The sequence below is a fragment of the Castor canadensis genome, chromosome 1 (assembly GCF_047511655.1).
Source record: "Castor canadensis chromosome 1, mCasCan1.hap1v2, whole genome shotgun sequence".
Classification (NCBI taxonomy): domain Eukaryota; kingdom Metazoa; phylum Chordata; class Mammalia; order Rodentia; family Castoridae; genus Castor; species Castor canadensis.
The window spans coordinates 130,580,757-130,602,837 of NC_133386.1; the positions used below are offsets into that span (position 1 = coordinate 130,580,757).

The window sequence follows — 22,081 nt, forward strand, 5'->3', positions numbered from 1 at the left end:
TAATCACTTCATAGGTGTGTGATCTTGGATCATCTACTCCCTCATCTGTAAGCCAAGGGTACTATGTAGCTACTATGGAGGACTATTGTGGTTTATTATAATAAAAGCATTTTGAGAATAGCAGTCTATATAGATATATGTATATCTATATCTATATGTGAGCATGCTCATGCTATTTTGCGAGTAAATCCTTCCAAATACAACTGTTGTAACCATGTTTAAGTTCACTGAGAGTAAGAGAATTGTCTTTTCTTTTTAAAGGTTTTTATTTTACTTTTAATTAGCATATATTGATGGAACAAAGGTGATGATTCCATAGGTGCATACTGTGTACTTTGAACAAGTTCACTGCCTTCCTTACATTCTCTTATCCCATTCACAGGCAGTTGTCTTTTAAGGAATACTGTGGCCATTTGTCCATTGTTTCTTAGGATGTCTAATGACTTCTGATTTTTCAGTTTGAATTTTTGTGTAAGTCCATGAAAGTGCTGTTTCTGGAAATACGTATTATTGTTTCAGGAACTATACCACTTTAGAAGTGTTCCACAATATAGTTTTTAAATTTTGGAGTATAACATCTCATTTCAGTCTGAAATGGAGGGGCTTCATTTATCTGGAATCACTAGAAATACACTTCTTTTCTTACGGGAATTCTTTTGTACACTGATTCTAAAGAATATGGGATTTCATGGTTGAATTCTTTCAGATTCTCCTTTTGCTGTACAATTGTTAATGTCTTTAAGGAATGGTACCTGTTTTGTAGTCAGTGAATGAGCTGGCTAATTAAAGAGGTAGAAATAAATGTTTATAGTCACCTGGGTATAAGCATGAACATGTGTTTTGAAAAGTCACAATACCTATTTTCTAATATTTCTCATTCTGCCAAGCTACTAAGAGACATCAATTGCAACTCTGATTTTTAGAGACTGGAAGAGGATGAAAAAGATATGCAGCATTTGATTTATATATCCACAGTCTTTTTGACTATCTTTAACAATGATTTAAGGAAACTAGCCAATTCAGCTTATTATGTGAACTTTTTTTAATTTTTTTTAAATCACAGTATATGAGCTGGATGTGGTGGTGCAAACTGGTAATTCTAGCACTCGGGAGGCTGAACCAGGAGGCTGACAAGTCACAGGCCAGCCTGTGCAGGCCTGTCAGCATAGTGACACCCTGTCTCAAAACTAAACAACCACCCCCACACAATATATAAAAACTTGTTTACTTTTAATATTTAAAAAATACTATTTAGTGTCATTTTGGACTAAGGAATGCTAAAGTGTTTGTTTCTGGACTAGGCTCTTTTTCCTGCCAGATCACATCTCTAGAAATGTGCTTCAGTGTTTCTGGTTTTAAGTCAGTTTTGACTCATTTGAATTTGGTGTAGCTCATAAATAAATAAAAAGCTTAATAGAAAATAAGATGTAATATACAGTTTTTAAAAAAGACTTTTGGAGTCAGAGAGACTTGGGTTTGTGTGCTATTTTTGCCACATTGATTCTGTGATTTTGGACAAACCACTTAAATGCTGGTTTTTAGTTTCATACTCTGTGAGAGAGTATGAACTCTCCCAATTCATTTTGTGAGAATTAAATGAGCTCAAGTGTGGAAACATCTAGTACAGTACAGTGTACACAGAAGATGCTCTTTGTACATTTTCTTTCCTGCCCCTTTCCCCTCTCCCCTTTCTCTTTCTCCCTTTCTCTCCCCTCTCTCCTTTTGCTCTCTTTTTTTGTGGTACTGGGACTTGAACTCAGGGCATTACACTTCCTAGGCAGGCACTCTACCACTTGAGCCACTCTACCAGCCTTTTTTGTGTTGGGTATTTCTTTCTTTCTTTCTTTCTTTTTTTTTTTTTTTAACATCAGCACAGGCTTTACTGGGGAGAAGAAATCTACAGGGGGTCTACAGCTAGAGCTCTGTGTTGGGTATTTTCAAGATAGGGTCTTATGAACTCTTTGCCTGGACTGGCCTTGGACCTCAATCCTCCTGATCTCTGCCTCCTGAGAAGCTAAGATGACAGGCCTTACCCACTGGCGCCCAGCTTCTTTATTTTATTTATTTATTTTTTTTCTTTTAAAGACATGGTTTCATTATGTATCCCAGACTAGCCTCGAACTCACAGTCCTCCTTTCTCAGCCTCTGGAGTGCTGGGATTATAGGGGTACCACCACGGCAGCTCTTTCTTTGTGCCTAAGAGTTCCTAGTCTTCTGATGGATGTCTAAACTAAGGTTCTGAGGATTGTGAGTGTAAGGAGATACAGAGAGGAAGCACTGGAACACAAAGGATTTTGCCCAGGGCTAGCAGGTTTTCATTTTTGTTTATACATAGGTCAGAGTTCCCATAGCTAATTGGATTTGGTTGCACTTTGTTCTGTTCAAATTGAGAACCTTTGCTCCAATCCAGGGACAATAGAATGACCCTACCCCCAGAGGCAGTCAGTTAGCCCACAATCGACTGGTCAGTGCTAATTGTAACAGAAGGTAGAACTTCTTGGAGAGGAAAATACTTCAGAAGTTGAATGGGTTGAGGATGTCTCTTGTAAGAGAAACATCAGAGAAGTGAAAGGGAGAGATTATCTGGCCACCAAATTATACTTGACAGATATGGCTAGCTCATCCAAGGTCTTGTCTTTTATTGTGCTAGGTTCTCATATGTGAGCAGGCTCTCTGGGACCAACTCAAGCCAGTCAGTCTAGCTCACAAGAGCTTGCTTGCCATAAGTACTAATATCTTCAATCACTCTGAGGATAATTCACTCTGTGTTCTTTTGTGGGGCATCTCCTTCCTGATACCAAGGTCCCTAGAAGGCAGCATTAGTTATTATAAAGTTGCCTTCTAGGTGTGAGATTAGAGAGAGGGGCTTAGTCCAATGAACAGTTTTCTTCAGGCTACTATGAAACCTCATGTGTTATATCTAAAGCATTTTCCTTAGTGCACTTTATCTTCAGATTTTCCACAGTTTTGATGTTGCCATTAAAAAATAATGAAGCAGGCTGGTGTGGTGGTACACACCAGTTCCAGCTACTCAGGAGGCAGAGATGGGGAGGATTGTAGTTTAATGTCTGGGGGACATGGAGTTTGTGAGACCCCCATCTCGACCAATAAAATGTTGGTGTGGTGGTATGTGCCTGTCCTCTTAGCTATGCAGGAGGCATAAATAGGAGGATATCCCTCCAGACTGGTCTGTTCAGCCCTAGTTGAAAAATAACTAAAGCAAAAGGGCTAGAGCCATGACTCAAGTGGTAGAGCACCTGTATAGTAAGCACGAGCCCTGAGTTCAAACCCAAGTAGCATCAAAAACAAAAACAAAAAAACAGAAATAGATTTCTATGAATGCTGAGCTGGATTGTTAGGGGACGGGGACACACATATACACACACACATAGTATTCCCCTCTCCTCCCAAAAAAAGCAAAAAGAAAAGACAACCAATGCTTTTTGTAGATATACAGCATATCTGAAAGAATAATAATAATAATAATAATAAACTGGTCATAGTGGTTGTTTCTTGGAAGGTGTATAGCATAATAGAGCAGGGTACAGATATAGGAAAAGGGACTAATTTAATTGTATAACCTATAGGATCTTTTGAGTTCTATATCTTATAAATGTACTTCTGTATTACCTATTCAAAACACTAAATGTTTGAAATTACTAATAATCCCAGTTCCCAACATAACTATTTCATTTGTGTGTGTTACTTTTAAATTTCCTGTCCACAGGCACTTTTACATATTTATTTTTTTTTTTTCATGATGCAGTCTTGCTAGGTTGCCCAGGCAGGTCTGGGACTCCTGGGCTCAAGTGATTTTCCTGCCTCTGCCTCCCAAGTTGTTGGGATGATATAAGCATACACTACCATGGCCAGAATAATTATGTATTTATATGGTTGTAGTCCTTGTGTCCATTCATATATCCAATAGAATGTCCTTAAATTCCATGTATCAGAAAAGCTTTATCTCAAACTAGCTTACAATGCCTATTTGTGCCTTGCTTAGATCTAATCTGAATGTTCATATGTTGAAATCCTAACCCCAAGGTGATGATGATATTGGGAGGTGGGCTTGGGAAGGTCCTGAAGTAATGAGGATAGAGCCCACATAAAAGTTTAGTGCCCTCCTAAAAGAGGATTAAGGGGCTTCTACAGTCCCTTTCATAATTTCAAGATGCAGCTAGAAGCTGCTGTCTGTGATGAAGTGGGTCTCCATAGACACCACATTTGCCAGTGCCTTTCTCTTGGACTGTCTAGCTTCCAGAGCTGTGAGAAATAAAATTTTCTTGTTTATAAGCCACCTGCTCTATTTTTGTTATATGGAGTATAACTTTCCTTCAGATAACTAGAAATTGGAAGAATGATATATGACTAGTAATTTGTTTATGCCATTAGTCCATAATTTTTATGTTTCTTGCATTTTTCTTGATATCAGCACTGTTTTTTTTAAACACATGGGACTGGGGTTTGAACTCAGGGCTTTGTTCTTACAAAGCAGGCACACCACCACATGAGCCACGCCTCTAGTCATCTTGTATTTTTCTTGCTCTCAGCTTTGATTTTAACCTAAGGTTTTTTTCCCTTTGGAGTTCATGTAGTCATCAGGGTCAGCCAGAGCTATAAGCATTCTTGCTCAGTTCTGGACTGTACCTTTAACTGGGTTTGGGGATATGTTCTGTTGAACAAAATCAATAGTCAGTTAGTAATGAAGGGGTGGAGAATGGTTAACTGAGCAGGCAGCTAATACCTTCTTTAAAAGATTTTTTCACTTTGGAAAAAAATGCTTGCTTGTTATATAAAAATCTTGGTAAGATAGCACAGTTGGGAAAAGAGTAAAAAGCACCCTTATACTACTATCCAGAAAACTGCTTTACTGTGTTTTCTCTGATGTGTAATTTTCCCATCATCATACACCCTGTTGACAGTTGATATGTTAGGAACTGGAGAGTGTCACTGGCTGGATATACCATAATTGACTTAACCCTTACCATTAGATTTTCTGATAGTCACTCAGTATTTTACTTTAATAGCCCACAAATCAATGAATATTATGGGGCATAAAACAGTTCATTTCTGTTGAATATTTACTTTAGGATCACGTCATAGCATAAATGAAATTAAAATATTTTAGTATATACATGGTTTTATAATACAGTTTTGCTTTCCAAATGATTGTATCAGCTTAATCTTCTATCAAAGTGTGAATGAACCTATTTTATTATAACCACTTCAGCATTTGATGTCATTTTAAAACTTAGGACCAATTTACTAGATATAAAATGCTTTTGACTTGATCTTATGTTGGTGACATTATCCTTGTCCTGTGTTTGGCTTGGGATTTTATTTACTGTAGAGATCTGCAGAGACTTGGAGAGCTTCAGTCTGAATTGGCAGGAGTAGCTGACTTCTCTGCTGCCTATCTTCAGTGTCAGCTGCTTCTCATCAAGGTTGGTTTGGATCTGTTATTTTTGTGATTGTGATCTAAGAATGCACTTTAACTGATCTAGCAGTGTTTGAGGCCATAAGTAGGAAAACTTAAGGTCCTTATAACCACTTATGGAGAAATTAGGTACCCTGCAGTGTAATTATATTATCTCTAAATAAAGAAATGTTAACTCATATAAAAATTTAAATTTTAAGAGAATTCTTTCATCTTTACATAATTAGGGAATATTGGATACTCATTTTAATTAGAATCCTAAGGATTGTTAAATGTTTAGTATAATATGATTAGCAAAGGACTTACATGAATTTTCATACTATTTTTAAAAATACTGATTTCATTTTGTCAAAGTTAAAAGGTTAATTTCATTGCTTTTAAAAGAGCCAACTTGCTGGACATGGTAGTACAGTCCTGTAATACAGATAATCAGGATGCTGAGGCACGGGATGCATGTTTGAGGCCAGCCTGGGCAACATAGTGAGACCCTCACCCTAACAATATTTAGAAAAGCGCTGGGCATGGTAGCTCAGACCTATAATCCTAGCAACTCAGGAGGTGGACCTTGGGAGAGTTGGAGACCAAGAAGAATAATTCATACGACCCATCTCAACCATAAACTGGGCATGGTGGTGCATGTCTTTCATCCCAGCTATGCATGAAAGCACAACCAGGAGGATCATGGTCCAGGTCAGCCTGGGCATAAAACAAGACCCTATCTCAAAAATAACCAGAGCAAAAAGGGCTAGCGGTGTCACCCAAGTGGTAGAGCATCTGCTTAGAACATGGGAAGCCCTGAGTTCAACCCCTAGTACTGCCCACACCGCCAAAATTAGAAAGGACTGGAGCTATATAGGTGTACAGTGCTGCTTAGTGTGAGGCTCTGGGTTCACTCTCCAGTCCCACAGTAAATCAATCAATCAATCAATAAATTTTAAAAGCCAGGTTGCTTCAGTTTCTTACTAGCCAGATAACATATACACTCAAAATTGACACCCAAGAAGCTATTCAGGCTTGCTGAATTAAAAACTAATTAAGGGGACTGGTGGAGTTGCTCAGATGGTAAGAATACCTGCCTCGAAAGCGTGAAGTTGAGTTCAGATCCTGGTACAGACAAACAAAAAGCAAACAAAAACAATAAAGGGCTGGGTTCTGGTGGTTCACACCTATAATCCTAGCTACTTGGGAGGCTGAGATCAGGAGGATCCTTGTATGATGCCAGCCCAGGCAAATATTTCATTGAGACTCCATCTCTAAAATAACCAGAGCAAAATGGACTAGACCCCAGTCCCACCAAAACAAAAAACAAAACAAAACAAAAAAACCCATCTAATTAAGGGACTGTGTGCATGGCTCAAGTGGTAGAGTGCCTAGCAAGCATGAGGCCCTGAGTTCAAACCTCAGTACCATAAAAAAATAAACAAAAATATACAATAAGAAAACTTGAACTAGTTCAGTAGTTTTCAGCTTCTGGCAATGGAGTTGTGTTGTAAATTTAGGCTCAGTATTTAGGTGAGAACTTCTCACTTGTTAAACCTTTATCGTGGTTTTATCTAAATGGTTTTATGCAAGTATTATACTTACAGTTGTGCGGGTGTGAGTGTACATGTTAAACGGGGTGTGTACATTGAGGTGGGTTAGGTTTTAAACAGCCCTTTTTAGTCTAGATAAATTCTTTCAAATGTAGGTACTTGTGTAAACATCATTATAGGCAAGATAATAGAACATCCCACCTCCTAAAGTTTTTTTGATACCCCATTGCAAAGTGTTTTGGTTTTGCAAAGACTGTGAAACAGAGTGTAAGAACTCTGTCCATGGGATGAGACTTGGTGAGAAACAATGTGTGTGGAAGCCCAGTAATCTGGTATGCAGCAAGGGCCTTGGAAATGCGGTCTTCTTCCTTGGCATGCTTTCTTTCCCATAGGAATACGAAGAGAAAAAGAAATCACTGTTCTGTAGTAGCAAAAAATAGGAGGGGAAAAGAGAAGAGATTACTCTTACAAGGAACATAGTATCAAGGAGCAGCATGGGTAGGTAAGGGACCCAGACCCAGAACCCAAGCCAAGAATGTGTTTGATAATAGGGGAAGAGCTAAATTAACCATGACACAGCTCCTCAATATATTTTATAGCTAGTAATGATCTTTGTGAAGAATTATACCACAACCACAACATGACAAAATACATATTTTGTAATATTCTCATAAAAATACAAAATTAATTCTGCTTTCTGACCATAACTATATAGCCTATGAAAAATGATAGAAGTAAATATTTTATGAGAATGACACACCACTCACTGCACTAAGAGGGTGACAGAAGTAAATAGTTTAAAATTTTCTTTTAGTCTGGCATAGGTGGCTCACGCCTGTAATCCTAGCTACTCAGGAGGCAGAGATCACGAGGATCATGGTTCGAAGCCAGCCCCTACAAATAGTTCTCAAGACCCTATTGGGTGTCGAAAATACCCAACACAAAAAAAGCCTCAAGGTGTAGGATGCCTGCAGTACTGAGTTCAAACCCCAGTACTGCCCCCTTCTCCCAAACTTCTTTTGTCAGTAGTCTAAAATTATTGCTATCTGATATGATGCCACTAGATACTTGCGATTGTTGAATATTTAATGTCATTACTCAAAATGAGATGGATGTACTATAAGTGCAAAATAGCCATTGGATTTGTTAGATTTACTATAAAAATGTATAAACTATCTCACTAATAATTTTTAAAATATTACATGGTAAAATGGTAACATCTTGGCTATGCTGGATTAAATAAACTGTATTTTAAAAATTAATTTCACCTATTTCTTTTACTTTTTAAAATGTGCTTACTAGAAAAGTTAAAGTTATATATGTGAATCATATTATGTAGATTTCCATTTGGCAGAGTTAGTTTAAGTTTTCTGTCACTCAGTTGCATCTATAATTAAGAAGGTCTTTCAGGACTGCGGTATGACTCAAGTGGTACAGGGTTTGCCTAGCAAGCTTAAGTCCCTGAGTGTAATCCCCCCCCCCCCCCCCCCGTACCACCAAAAAAAAAAAAAAATGGTCCTTGAAAGCCAGGTGTGATGGTGCATGCCTGTAATTCCTGAAATTGTGAGGCTGAGGCAGGAAGATGGAGAGTCTGAGGTAAGCCTGGGCTATATAGTAACACCCTGTCTCAAAAAATAAAAATTTTAATAAACCCAAGTACTTGAAAAGAAGAGTATAGAAGTTAAATGAGATTAGATGGGGTCATGTGGGTGGATAGGTGAGGAGAGAGATGGAAGGTAAAATCTGTGGCTCTTAGTGACAATTTTGAGTATAGAGAGGTTGAGAGAAGGATCAATCTAGGAAAGCTGCTTGATTTCTAGTTTGAGTATTCTAGTAAGATGATAAGGCTCTTCAAAGAGCAAAGAAAGAACCAGAGTCAAGGAAGGAGGGCCCAGAGTGCAGGAAGCTGACTTGCCTACACATATTAGTGAGGCCTCATGGCTGATCTGAGTAAGATATGGGGCCTTTGGTCCAGGAATTTTATCAAACAGGCAAGAGTTCATTTAGCCCAAACTGTTGCTCTCTTTCTTTGTAACAGGTATGGCTTATTAGCTTAAAAGAATAAGTTTAACATTCAGGAAGTACTACTGATTGTGGTAGATTTTCAAACCAAGACAAAAATGCATATCTCAAGTGATGTGTCAGATTTTGTGACCTGTGTCCTGTTTTTTCCTCATTCATCTGGGTAGGCTTTGCAGGAAAAGCTGTGGAATGTCGCTGCCCCTTTGTATCTAAAGCAGAGTGATTTGGCCTCAGCAGCAGCAAAACAGGTAAGTTTATTCTGACCTCCTCAGACAGGTATCTGTCCAGGAATTATCAATCTAAGGCAGAGCCAGAGACCTTCCTAAGGTTCTGTGCCTCTGCAATTTCAGGTTATGGTAGAAGCTAATGGTAGGAGAAGCAGTGTAGTTAGGGGACACAGCACTGGCTTTGGAGTCAGGGGACTGTGTTCCAACCTCAGCTTGGCTTCTTAACTTGCTAGATGATACTGAACCTGCATGGATTTTTCCTCCTTTCCTCCATGTAGCAATTGTATTACATAATATCTAAGATTGTTTTGTGTTCCAAACCATTAATCAGTTTGTATTCCATATATATTAAAATCTAATAACTACTATCATGAACCCTTCATTTAAAAACATAGCTAAACTCAGTTTGAGGTTGTTTGTAGTTTTAGCCTGTACCACTTTGAATGTCAGAAGGTTCTTACATTTCTTTTTAGTTTATTAAATAGCATTTTTTCCTCAAATTATTTTCTAGTTTTGAGCAGTTCCCCTTCATTCATAAGTATTAGAACTTGGTGATCATTTTGGGTCTTGTCTTCCAGATAGCCAGTCTGTATATGACCCAGTGATTATGACTCAGAAGGAAGTTAATGATGTTGACTGTGATTGTTATATTACACTCAAGTCTCTTGTTTTAATTAACCCTCGCAGTAATTCCATTAGATGGGAATAAGTATTAAGTACATTTTGCAGACGAAGAAGGCTCAGTGTGGTTAAGTTCTTAGAGCTCAAGCTGGTAGTGTCAGGACTTGATACCCAGAATCTGTTTTCTTTCTGTAGTCCTACAGTGTTCAATTTTTAATCTGATCCAGACTCTCTCAGGTCTGGTACGCGGCTTATTGCAGGGAAATAGAACTTCAGTAGAACCAAAAAACAGGCATGTTCAGAAGGTCAGGACCAGGGAGCAGTAGTTTGGAAGGAAGATATGAAAAGAATATCATTGTTATTTATCACATACTGTGCTAAGCACTTTTCATGCCCCATTTGCTACTTGGAGTTTTATGATGTTGGTGCTATTATCACATAATAAGTTACTTGTCTTACTTCAAGCTGTAAGAGAGTCTAGAGCCATTTCTCTGACGCCAAAGCCTCCAAAGGGAGGTAAGTACAAAGGGAAAGAGAAGCATCATTTGGATGGAAATAATCAATTTGTTAGAATTGAACAGGATCTTCAGATGCACTGGGCCTGACCTGGGGTCACAGACATTTTCCGTAGTTTTTCCCTTTATAACCTCCCTCACATAGACAGGTTCCCCCCGTAGATCAGGCTGTCTGGATGACTGGTGTGTGGTTAGTGGGTTTTTTTTTTTTAATTGTTTCTACATTTACTCATGTGTATACATTGTTTGGGCCACCTCCCCGTACCCCTTTCCCATTCCTGTTAGTGGTTTCTGAGGCTTAATTCTTGGCAAATTTTCCTGGGGATTGGGTTTCTATATATGGTATATACAGATAATCCCTTATTTGTAATGGTTTGACTTAACAATTTTTTTGATTTTTTTTTTTTTTTTTTTTTTTGTGGTACTGGGGCTTGAACTCAAGGTCTTCACCTTGAGCCACTCCACCAGCCCTATTTTGTGAAGGGTTTTTTGAGATAGGGTCTCACAAACTATTTGCCTGGGCTGGCTTTGAACTGTGATCCTCCTGATCTCTACCTCCTGAGTAGCTAGGATTATAGGTGTGAGCCACTGGCGCCTGGCTAATTTTTTGACTCTATGATATTTCAAAAGTGATATACATTCAGTAGGAAACTTACTTTGGATCTTGGATTTTGATCTTTTCCTGGGCAGTACAGTGCTCTCTTGTGATACTGGATGATGGCAGCAAGTTGCAGCTCCCAGTCAGCCATGTGATCATGAGGGTAACAACTGATACTTTGCAGTACTGTGTTGCTAGATTAATTGTATTAAATGCATTTTTGACTTACGGTATTTTCAACTTTGAATGGGCTTCTTGGAACATAATCCAATCATCAGTCAGTGAGCATCTGATATCCATTTGTTCCCACAGCATGGTGAATTGGTTTAGGGTAACAAGAAGTGCTTTGCAGTTTGATCGGTGGTTAAACTTTCATATCTTCATATCATCAGCTAAAATGACTTTACTACCACATCAAAGTCTTTTTTTTCAATTGCCAAAATACTTTGTTCACAAGACATACTATATTGATTTCACTTGGTACTTAAAAAATCTCAATTCAGAAGTAAAGCAGGCATTTTTCAAAACATTTAGCTTCAGAGTGTCACCTGGAAGACTGTTTGACTAGTCAGTAGGCTGCTCTCAAATAAGAATCTGGTATTTTTACTGACTGTTACCTTTTCCATATAGATCATGGAAGAGACCTACAAAATGGAGTTCATGTACAGCGGTGTGGAGAATAAGCAGGTGGTGATTATACATCACATGAGGCTCCAGGCCAAAGCTTTGCAACTTATAGTAACTGCACGAACTACTCGAGGGTAAGATGAGGGGTTGGCCAAAAGGGGTGGCATTTTCCTTTCAAGGACACCTTCACATGGATTCACAGATCTCCCCAAGGTCAATAATAAGTAGAATGAGATTTAAGAAAGATTAACTAAGGGATGTGCAATCTATTTGTTTTTTCCCACATATTCTAAATTCCACTCTTAGATCAGATTAGATACTTGGAAATCTAAATCATGTCTCTCTCTTGCTTAAACACTGTCAACCCCTGTGCCCCTCTTCACGTGGCTCTCCATTCCCTACAGCACAGCACAGAACTTCATCTGGTAAAAAGGGCTTCTGTATGGCTGTCCTTGATAGATTCCTGAGAGAAGTTAGAGCCAGGAAAAGCAAACAAAATCCAAGAGAATTTAGTGCCAGGAACTGCTTTTTCTGTTCCAAAGAACTAGGAAGTGTTCTCTCAGACAGTAAACATGAAATTAGAGTACTATGAAGTCAGCCAACCTCATTCAAATCAGACTTCTCCAGTTATTAGTTGTTTGATTACAGCCAAAATTTTTCACCTCTCTACATATGCCTTGTTTTTCTGTCTACAAAATAAGAAGGGTGACAGGGTCTATCTTACGGGTTCCCGATGAAAAATAAATGGAAAAATAGATGTAAAGGAATTTAGTACCATTATACTTGGCTTATAATAAGAGCTCAATTTGATGGTAGCTTTAAGATTTCTGATAATGAGCATTGCCATATTTTATCATTTCTAAGCTGCATGTTTTTATTATTGTAACTTCCCTGAAATCAAATATTGTGATGGTATGCTATCGTTTGATTGAATGTGTTTTTTGTTTCTTGGCATTTCATAAAATAAAGGTGCATCTTAAGAATGATGGCATCATAGATGTAATAGAGGGCATTTGGTACCAAGTCCAGCAGCAGTGTCAAGCTAGGTTGGTTTAGACCCTGAAAGTAGACCCTGAAAAACAGCTCAGTGAGGACATTCTCAAATTTACTTTATTTCTTCACTTAACCTTGATATAGTATCCTGATAAACTCATATAGTGGTTTAATCTTAAAGATACCCATATAGTCACTTTAAAAAGTTTAATCCCACTGCACTACTATACTCACAACTGAGAAAAGAAAGGTGTTTGTGATGGCATGTACACTTTTTATTTTTAGGAAAAGATTTTTTTTCAGTTCAAATATAATTTTTGTAAATTAAAATATTGCAGAGTATGTAAAGGTTCTAGAACATCTGTCTTTTCATGTATGAACTTCCAGATTTTTTCCAATCATATGAGCATGTGTACATTATAAATGTGTGTGTGTTAACATTAATGGGATCATAGTATACTTTGCTGTTCTGCCTCCTGTTCCTTTCACTCTACAATAAAATATGCTTATCTTTCCTTATTATTACATAAAGATAAGGGGGATATCTTCAATCTTTATTCATGCTATATTGTTTTACATTTTCCATTTGTATGCATTCCTGCTTATTTTTTTTCCCCTTTCTTATGTTTTGCAGATGGATTGGTTTCTTTGTTTCTTTTTTCCTCCAGGGGTTTGAAAGTTCCATACCTTAATTCTAACCTGGTCAAGTAAGAGGCAGTAGAGCACAGCTACATGGTACTACATTGCTTGGCTTCAGATCTTGTCTTTACCATTTGTAAGCTTAGGTATCTTGGAAAAGTTACTTAACACTTCTTTTCCTCAGTTTGTTCCCGTAAGTTAGTTGGGATAAGAATAATACCTACTTCTCCCCTATTATTATAGTTATTGTAATTATTGAATATATAAAACCCATAAAATACTGCCTGTCACATTCACTATAAATATTTGATAAACGTTAGCCAGCATTAGTTCTAATGATACTGTCATTACCATTACAATTTTAATAACCAGTCTAAATTTGTTAGAATAAAAGAATTAAATAGGATTTATGATCACTTATTTATCTTCAAGATCAAGATGAATTCTAAGTGTGCTTTTATCTTATCTGTCCAGTGCTATTTAAATAATTGGCATTTTGCATCATACTATGTTTTTTAAATACCTCTTTTAAGACCTTTTCTTAAGATATGCATTAATCATTACAACTTTATAAGATTATGTGAGTTTTCTATATAATCTTTATGTTTTGCTCTATCTTGCCCACATCTGCTCTTTTTGTATCATATTTGCCATTTAAAACTCCCTGTTCTAATTCATTTTTTGCCTAGTACACAAACTCTAGTATTTGTTTTTGTTCTCTTTTTTGTGGTACTGGGATTTGAACTCAGGGCCTACACGTTGAGCCACTCCACCAGCCCTTTTTTATGATGAGTTTTATGAGATAGGATCTCGAGGATTATTTCCCTGGGCTGGTTTCAAACTGCGATCTTCCTGACCTCTGCCTCCTGAGTAGATGGAATTACAGGGGTGAGCCACCAGTGCCCAGCTAGTAATTGTTTTTTAAAATAGGCATAAATAAGTAGTATACTTCATTTAGGCCTTGCACTTCTAAATCTCCCTTTCTTTTGCTTTCATACATAAATGGTATTCTTTTAAAAAAAGAACTCTGAAAATGTTGTTACATTGACATTTAGTATTTAATAATATAGCTAGGATGTCTGATGTCAGTATGGTTCTCTTTCCTTTGTAGACAACTGGCTCAAAGCTACAAAATTTTCTTTTTCTCTTTAGAATTCAGAAATTTCACCAGGATGTTTCTAGGTATATGTTTTCTTTGAAAATTGTTGCTGAGACTCAGTGGGACTCTGAAGTTTCAGCTGTTTTTAACTTAGGAATTTTTTTCTTCCATTATTTCTTTTATTACTATGTTTTCCATCCACTCCAGTCCCTCATACTGGATATTGTATCTTCTGGATCAGTTTTCTCTAAACTTTGCTTTTATAATTTGTGTTTTTTTGTTTCTACACTATATTCTGAGTAAATTCCTCAATGTACTCTTTTTTTTTTTTTTGGTGGTATGGGGGCTTGAACTCAGGGCCTTCACCTTGAGCCACTCCACCAGCCTTAGTTTTGTGAAGGGTTTTTTCAAGATAGGGTCTCGTGCCCAGGCTGGCTTTCAACAGCAGTCCTCCTGATCTCTGCCTCCTGAGTAGCTAGGATTAAGTGAGCCACCAGTGCCCAGCTTCTCAATATATTCTTGTCATTTGAGTTTTCATTATTGCTCATTAACTGTTGAGTTTGATTTCATTATTATTTTGATTTCCAAATGTGCTTTCTTCTGTGTACTATTTTTTATAGTAATTTCTCTTAATCGATGCAGCTCTTTTTAAATCTCTTCTTAACTCCCACTGAGATTAATACACACACACACACACACACACACACACACACACACACACACACACACTGCTGGGGTTCGAACATAGTATCTTGTGCATACTATGCACATGCTGTTCCACTGAGCTACATCCCCAGCCCTTTGCTGAGATTACCTGTTAGAATCTGTTGTAAAATTTTTCCGTGTTTTTTTTTTTTTTTGACTTTGTCTTATTGAGGGCTAGTTGGTCTCCTTTTGCTTAATTTTCCATCTCTTTGCATACTTAAATATGAAAGTGTGGAGTGGTTTAAATTTGTAATTGATGTAGTCAATGTTTGACTTCCCTAATATCATTCACTGCTTTTCTTCCTCATTCAAAGGGAAAGTGCAGATTCTTAGTGTTAGAGACCTATCTCCTAGAGCATGTAGGTGAGGCTGCTGGTTCTGTTTCAGGATTTGGGGATAGTTCCCAAATCTTTTTGTATTTTACTGCTCAGAAGCTGTCTAAGCTGGTGCTATATAGACAGGCCAAAAAAGAAAAATGTCACTGCTTTGCTGAATTCCTTTCTTTTATGTCCTTGTTTGACTGAGTTTTCCCTACTGACTGTGTCACTCCCAGCAATCTTTAGTGGGTTAGCCTCACTATCAAATTTTAGTTCCATTCCAGTAGTATATCAGTTAAAAAAAGTTTCAAGTGCTATCTTTTTTTGGGGGGGGGGGGTTGGGGAAAGAACTCGAATGAATGTTGCTTGCAGAGCAGGTTTCTGTTTGCCATTCCCACTCATTTACTTATTCAGCAAATATTTATTGAATGCTGCTGTGCCAGGAAATATATGATGAGGAATACAAAGTTTATATTTTCATGGAACATATATTTTAGTAGAGAGCAAACCAGGTTATTAAAAATATTGACTCCATTATCTTACATATTTTTACGTAAGGAAAGAGTTTTTGTCTGTTTCCCTTCTTGAATGGAACTTCACACCTCGAGTGAATGATATAGAAATGAAAATGGGAAGTTTCATGTGGAATTTACATACAAGAAATAAAAAGAAAAGGTACAAAATTCAAAAGGAAGAGTGTGTTGTATATTTAGCAAGTTATATTGACCTAGTGTGGCATGTTTCCCAATGATTTAGATATGTAATAGTTTTTTACTGAAATGAAATACTCTTAGGTATTATGTAAAACAAGATAAGCAGATGGCACATAGCTTGTGTCTGTGGGCAAAGCAGAAACAAAACTCGTTCTCCTTCTGCATTTGGTTAACTTTCTAGTTCTGTTGCCTAGAACCCTCATAGTGACAACTATATTAGTGGGCCATTCTGCTGTAGAAAAAAAAGATCCCAGAATAGATTGCATCTAGACTAGAAGGAACTACAAAGGAACTATAATTTCCTCAGGTAGACACCATAGCTTTGGGCTTCATTGAGTGCACTGATTGTTGTAATTGGAGGTATTCATTGTGAGGAACCTGGAAACTATGACTACTATAGTAGTAGGAACTTGGAAACTATAGAGCCTGAAACTTCAAAGCTGGGATGGTCTCCACACCTGCTTGATGTGGATCTCATCTCCTTACACCCAAGCTGTCAGCTACAGGATCAAAGCTCTAAGACAGTATGTTGGTGATGTAGCTTAGTAGAGTGCTTGCCTAGCATGAGCAAGGCCTTGGGTTCAATCGCCAGGCCAAAAATGTTGTAAGATAGCTGTGGGACCATTGCAGAAGGGGAACTTGGCACAGCACTGCCTGCAAGCTGGGCCCTGTCTAGTACCCTTAGTGAGTATAGTGCCAAATATAGCCTATGATGGTCTTTGATGTTTAATGTTTCTTGAGCCTAGTGGGCACTGCAGTGGTTTAATCAGCTCTCAGGACCCTGACAGATAGTTCTCTCTAGGTCCATTAGGAGTCCTCTATTCCTCTGAGAGAAATATTTTTTCCCTTTTTTTTTCCTTTTATTATTCATATGTGCATACAAGGCTTGGGTCATTTCTCCCCCCTGCCCCCACACCCTCCCTTGCCACCCACTGCGCCCCCTCCCTCTCCCCCCCACCCCCTCAATACCCAGCAGAAACTATTTTGCCCTTATTTCTAATTTTGTTGTAGAGAGAGTATAAGCAATAATAGGAAGGAACAAGGGTTTTTGCTGGTTGAGATAAGGATAGCTATACAGGGCATTGACTCACATTGATTTCCTGTGTGTGTGTGTTACCTTCTATGTTAATTCTTTTTGATCTAACCTTTTCTCTAGTTCCTGGTCCCCTTTTCCTATTGATCTCAGTTGCTTTTAAGGTATCTGCTTTAGTTTGAGAGAAATATTTTTATAGTATAATATACTCATTCTCTTTTCATGTAATCTCAGGTTTCTGGAACTTCTGATCCTTACTCCTTAGTTCATGAATTTCACAAGTTACTTATTATTATTTATTTTGCATTTCTTTTCTACAGAGTTGATCCCTTATTTGGGATGTGTGAAAAATTTTTACAGGAAGTGGACTTTTTTCAGAGGTAACTATTTCATAACTTTTTTGTTTGTTTTGGTGGTACTGGAGGTTGAGCTCAGGGTCTCACACTTGCTAGGCAGGCACTTCACCACTTGAGCCACACTGCCAGGCCTTTTTGGTTTGGTTATTTTTGAGATAGGGTCACGCCTTATGCCAGGGCCAGCCTGAATCACAATCCTCCTATTTGTGCTTCCCTACATAGCTTGGATGACAGGCATGTACCACCATACCCAGCCATTGATTGAGATGGGGGTCTTATGAACTGTTTGCCTGAGCTGGCCTTGAACTGTGATCATCCTGATCTCTGCCACCCAAATTGCTAGGATTACAGGTGTGAGTCACTACATCAGGCCTCGTATTTCATAACTCTTATGCTTATTAATCTTGGTTATGCAGAGAGCAACTTAATAGGCACCATGGGAGATCATAAACCATAGTCCTTGGTTTAGCCCATGAAGATAAGCTATCTGTCATCTGTGGCAATGTGCCCTAATTTGCTTTTTTCTTTAATGTAGAAATTTCTTTAAAGAAATTTAATTTAAATGTATAACTGGCTAATAACATCAGAAATTATTTGGATTCTTTACTCAGTTGAGCCATAAAAAGTCAAATATTGTGAGGAAAACTCAAGCGCTTTCATTGAAAAATCACAACTTCTCAGTTTTTTTGTCACTTTTTGTAAACATGCATATTTCTTCTATAAACAACAAGGAATTGTCTTTGTTGTGGCAGGAGGGCCCCCTTGAGCCCACAAGTTCAAAACCAGCCTGGACAACATAGTAGGACCCCCCATCTCAAAAGAAAAAAAAGTGTTTCCTTAGAGGTAAATTGAAAACAGATGCAATAGATGAATCAAAGGCTTGATGAAATAGTGGGAGTTAAGGTACTGATTACTGTGTTGTGTTGGCAGTACAGGATTTAAACCACTAGATTAAGTCTAATAATCATTAGACCCTGCCCTCATGAACTTTGCCAAACCTGAGTTTTTATGACTATATTTCTCATCTTTCATTTGGGTGACAATAGCTTGCTGTCAGGGCTGGGATGCATTACCACCCTTTACCAGCAGGTGATGCTCTCTAGCAAAGGGTACCTTCTAGGATGGCTCTTTGAAATCCTGGCTTCAAATGTAAAATAAATACATGCCTTAGTTTTGGATATAGATTCTTTAAGATGGGGAGTTTATTTTTTGCATAATTGGGTTGAAAAGGGTTTTGAAAATGTGACAGCTCTTAATTGCTAAACTTCCTCACATATGGTTAATAGGGCTGATTATTCTTCTTAATTCAGTCTCTGAGGTCCTGTGTAGGTATCACCTCTTCAGTGAAGTACTTTTTGACTGTCCCTTCCGGAAGGCAAAGTACTGTGCAACTCAGTCTGAGGTGGGAATAAGTTGCTTAACTTTTCTGAGCCTCAGTGTAACATTACCTTCTCTGAATCTCAGTGTTCCTATTGCTTGGATATAAGCGCCATTAAAATAATTCTTTTCAGGCTGGAGGCATGGCTCAAGTGGTAGAGTGCCTGCCTAGCAAGCATGAGGCCCTGAGTTCAAACCCTCGTACTGAGAGGAGGGCTGGATTCATGTCAGGCATGGTAGTATAGCCTATAATCCCAACACTCAGGAGGGTGAGGCAGGGGATCACAAGTTTCAGGCTATCCCAGGCTATGTAGCAAGACCCCGTCTCAAAAATCAATTAATTAATTAAAAAAATAAAAGCAAACAACAGAAAAACCAAGTAGTTCTCTTGATTTTCTCTCACAATAGTGTCCCTAGTAAATAGTACTTGGCACTTTATGGATCTTCATTGTTTTACTAATGAAGCTGTAAGAGAAAGACAATCTCACAATGCAGAGGAGCACTGGGAGGATTAAATAAGATCATGTAAAACAGTTAAGCATGTGCCTAAAACAATGGTTTATTCATTAGCAGAAGCTCTTGTGATGATTGTATCACTAGAGCATATTGGTCTATGTACCTGCCTGTCTCAGTCGTGAAACCTGAGCTCCTCCAACTTCAGCAGCCTTCTTACTTAAGGCTTTGGCCAATGTATGGAGCTCAGCCTGTGGTGAATGAATGCATAGTCAGTTGTTTCTGTTTATTCCTCCAGGTGTTTCATTGCTGATTTGCCTCACTTGCAAGACAGCTTTGTAGACAAGCTTCTTGACCTTATGCCCCGACTCATGACATCCAAACCAGCAGAAGTGGTCAAAATTCTACAGACCATGCTGCGTCAGAGTACCTTCTTGCACCTCCCACTTCCAGAGCAGGTCAGGTTCTATGTCGTACCTCTTCAGGCCAACTCTGACCAGGCAGTGAAAACTGCTTACCTTGGTGAGCTTTTTCAGTTAGTGGAGCAGCTGAGCTAGGGCCCTTCCTTTGGCTTCTAACATGCCCACCCATTAGATAAGAAGACTGAAGGGCAAGGATCATGTCTTATTACTAAAGCTTGACCTGGCTTTAGAATCATCATATTTTCTTCTTGCTTATAGATCCACAAAGCCTCAGCCACCATCATTGAGCCAGCGGGAGAGTCAGACAATCCTTTGAGGTTCACCTCTGGGTTGGTGGTAGCCTTAGATGTCGATGCAACCCTGGAACATGTGCAGGATCCTCAGAGCACTGTGAAGGTCCAGGTCTGTCCAATGGGTTTGGGTCCTTGTAGAGCTTTTAGATTGATCCTGTGTTGAAACACTTAATTTATTATGCCTCTAATCTCTACTGGAGGGGAGAAGAAACTGGGAAGGAAGAAGAGATGAATCTCCATGGTAAATACCCTGGGCTTGAAGCCCAGTTCTACTGCTGAGTGACTCTGCTGCCTGAACGAGTTAGAGTCAAGTCTTAAGACTCAGATTCCTATCTCTGACAAATACTGAAATGAAATGATATCCAGTAAATGAGGGCCTTTTCTATTTATATAAGTCAAGGTTAAGATGTGATTGTTTCCTAGCACACACACACACACACACACACACACACACACACACACACATTCATGTGTGGGCTGGGGTCATGGCTCAAGTGGTAGAGTGCCTGCCTAGCAAGTACCACAAAAAAAAAAAAAAAAGGCCTAGGCGGGATGTGCTTGTACTTCCAGTATTGAGGAGGCTGAAGTAGGAGGATTATTTGAGCTCAGGAGTTCAAGATCAGCTTGGGCAATATAGTGAGACCCCTTCCCATCTCAAAAAAGTTTTTATTTTATTTTATTTTTTTTATAGAAAGTTGTAATAAACAAGTCCTTTTCACAGTATAAGTGGGTCAGCTGGCAAACAAAATTTCTGGGTAGGGGGAGGTCATCAATAGGAAGCAATTTTTCCCACGTTAAAGTAGTATGTTAGAGATACAGGAGGGATGTGGTAGAGACCCCAGTCAATTCATACATCTGCAACTGAGCTACACGGTTAAGCTCCATCCATCCACCCAGCCTACTGTCTGTCCTTTCACCCATTCACATATTAGTGCTTACTCCACATGCTGGGGTTGTGAAAGTGTGTCACAGTGCTTAAGATGCTCACTTTTTTTGGGAGACAGACAAATGGAAAGGCAATTATGAAACAGAAGGTCAGTGATAAGACATGATCGGGTAAGTTAAGAGTGCTGTGGTGGAAGCCAAGGAAAGGAAAGATCTGGTGGAGATGCTGGGGCGTGGCAGGATCTAAAAGGATGAGTAACAGCGAGGAGGAAGGGCAAAAGGAGGCACTCTAGCAGAAGGACTATAAGGGAAAGCAGGGGTGTGAGCACAGGTAGTAAGAAGAAGCAGCAGACAAAAAAATGGTCTGGAGCAGGGTGGGGAAGGCTTCCTGGAAGAAGTAGGACGCATCAGGCCTGGAAGACGATACTTTTGGTCTATGGTGATGGTAAAAGAACAAGACTGTTGCATCCCAGCAGGAATTACTACCCATCATGATACCTGCAGAGAACTAATTCTAAGCTCACTATGGATCTATACTGCAGTGTCTTTGTTTTAAGAGATTTTTTGTTGTTTTCATATTTGTGGTTCTCCCTGCTAGCTCCACTTTAGGATTACTCAGAAAGCATTAAAAAGTACTAATGAACAGGCTTCAGCCTACAGCAATTAAATCAAAATCCTGAGAACAGGGCTGAGAAGTACGAGTATTCTTCCTAAGAGCTCATGGGTGACCACAGGGTGCAGTCAGTGATTTTAATGAGAATCACTGTTTCACAATGGCCCTGAAAAAAGTTTCCTGGCCAGCTATACACGAATGATATTGCAGGTGATTATTTACAGGTTATCTGCTGGAGCTCCTCCTGAAAAATCCCCTATGAAGCACCTGCACTATATGCATGGGCAAATTGTTTGATGCCTCTTGCAGATGGGAGCTGGCCCCTCACCACACTATTGTGGACACCTGCAGAGGTGTGAAACAATTTCAGTACCTCCTCTGTTCTGACATTGCTTTAGGTTCTAGGCACTACCAGGAAACATGCCTCAGAGATTGGAAGGAGATTACATTCTCTGGTAAAATGATGTCTATCTTTTTTAAAGAGGACTCCAGGAACTCCATTCATTGATACTTTTGTCAGCCTGATGCAGGCTGCTATATTATGCCTAATGATAAAAGGAGATGAAGTTTTCAGTTATTCTGAAATTCAGAATATAATTCACAC

General features: G+C 38.7%; 1 protein-coding gene across 1 annotated transcript in view; it reads left to right on the forward strand.

The window, feature by feature from the left end:
* Ints4 (integrator complex subunit 4) overlaps nucleotides 1-22,081 on the forward strand; it is a 106,053-nt gene that overhangs the window by 78,243 nt on the left and 5,729 nt on the right. The window contains exons 16-21 of the mRNA XM_020159834.2: nucleotides 5,351-5,444; nucleotides 9,159-9,239; nucleotides 11,583-11,713; nucleotides 17,399-17,458; nucleotides 19,563-19,722; nucleotides 19,945-20,088. Coding sequence (XP_020015423.2) covers nucleotides 5,351-5,444; nucleotides 9,159-9,239; nucleotides 11,583-11,713; nucleotides 17,399-17,458; nucleotides 19,563-19,722; nucleotides 19,945-20,088 — 670 coding nt within the window. The remainder of the gene's footprint in view (nucleotides 1-5,350; nucleotides 5,445-9,158; nucleotides 9,240-11,582; nucleotides 11,714-17,398; nucleotides 17,459-19,562; nucleotides 19,723-19,944; nucleotides 20,089-22,081) is intronic.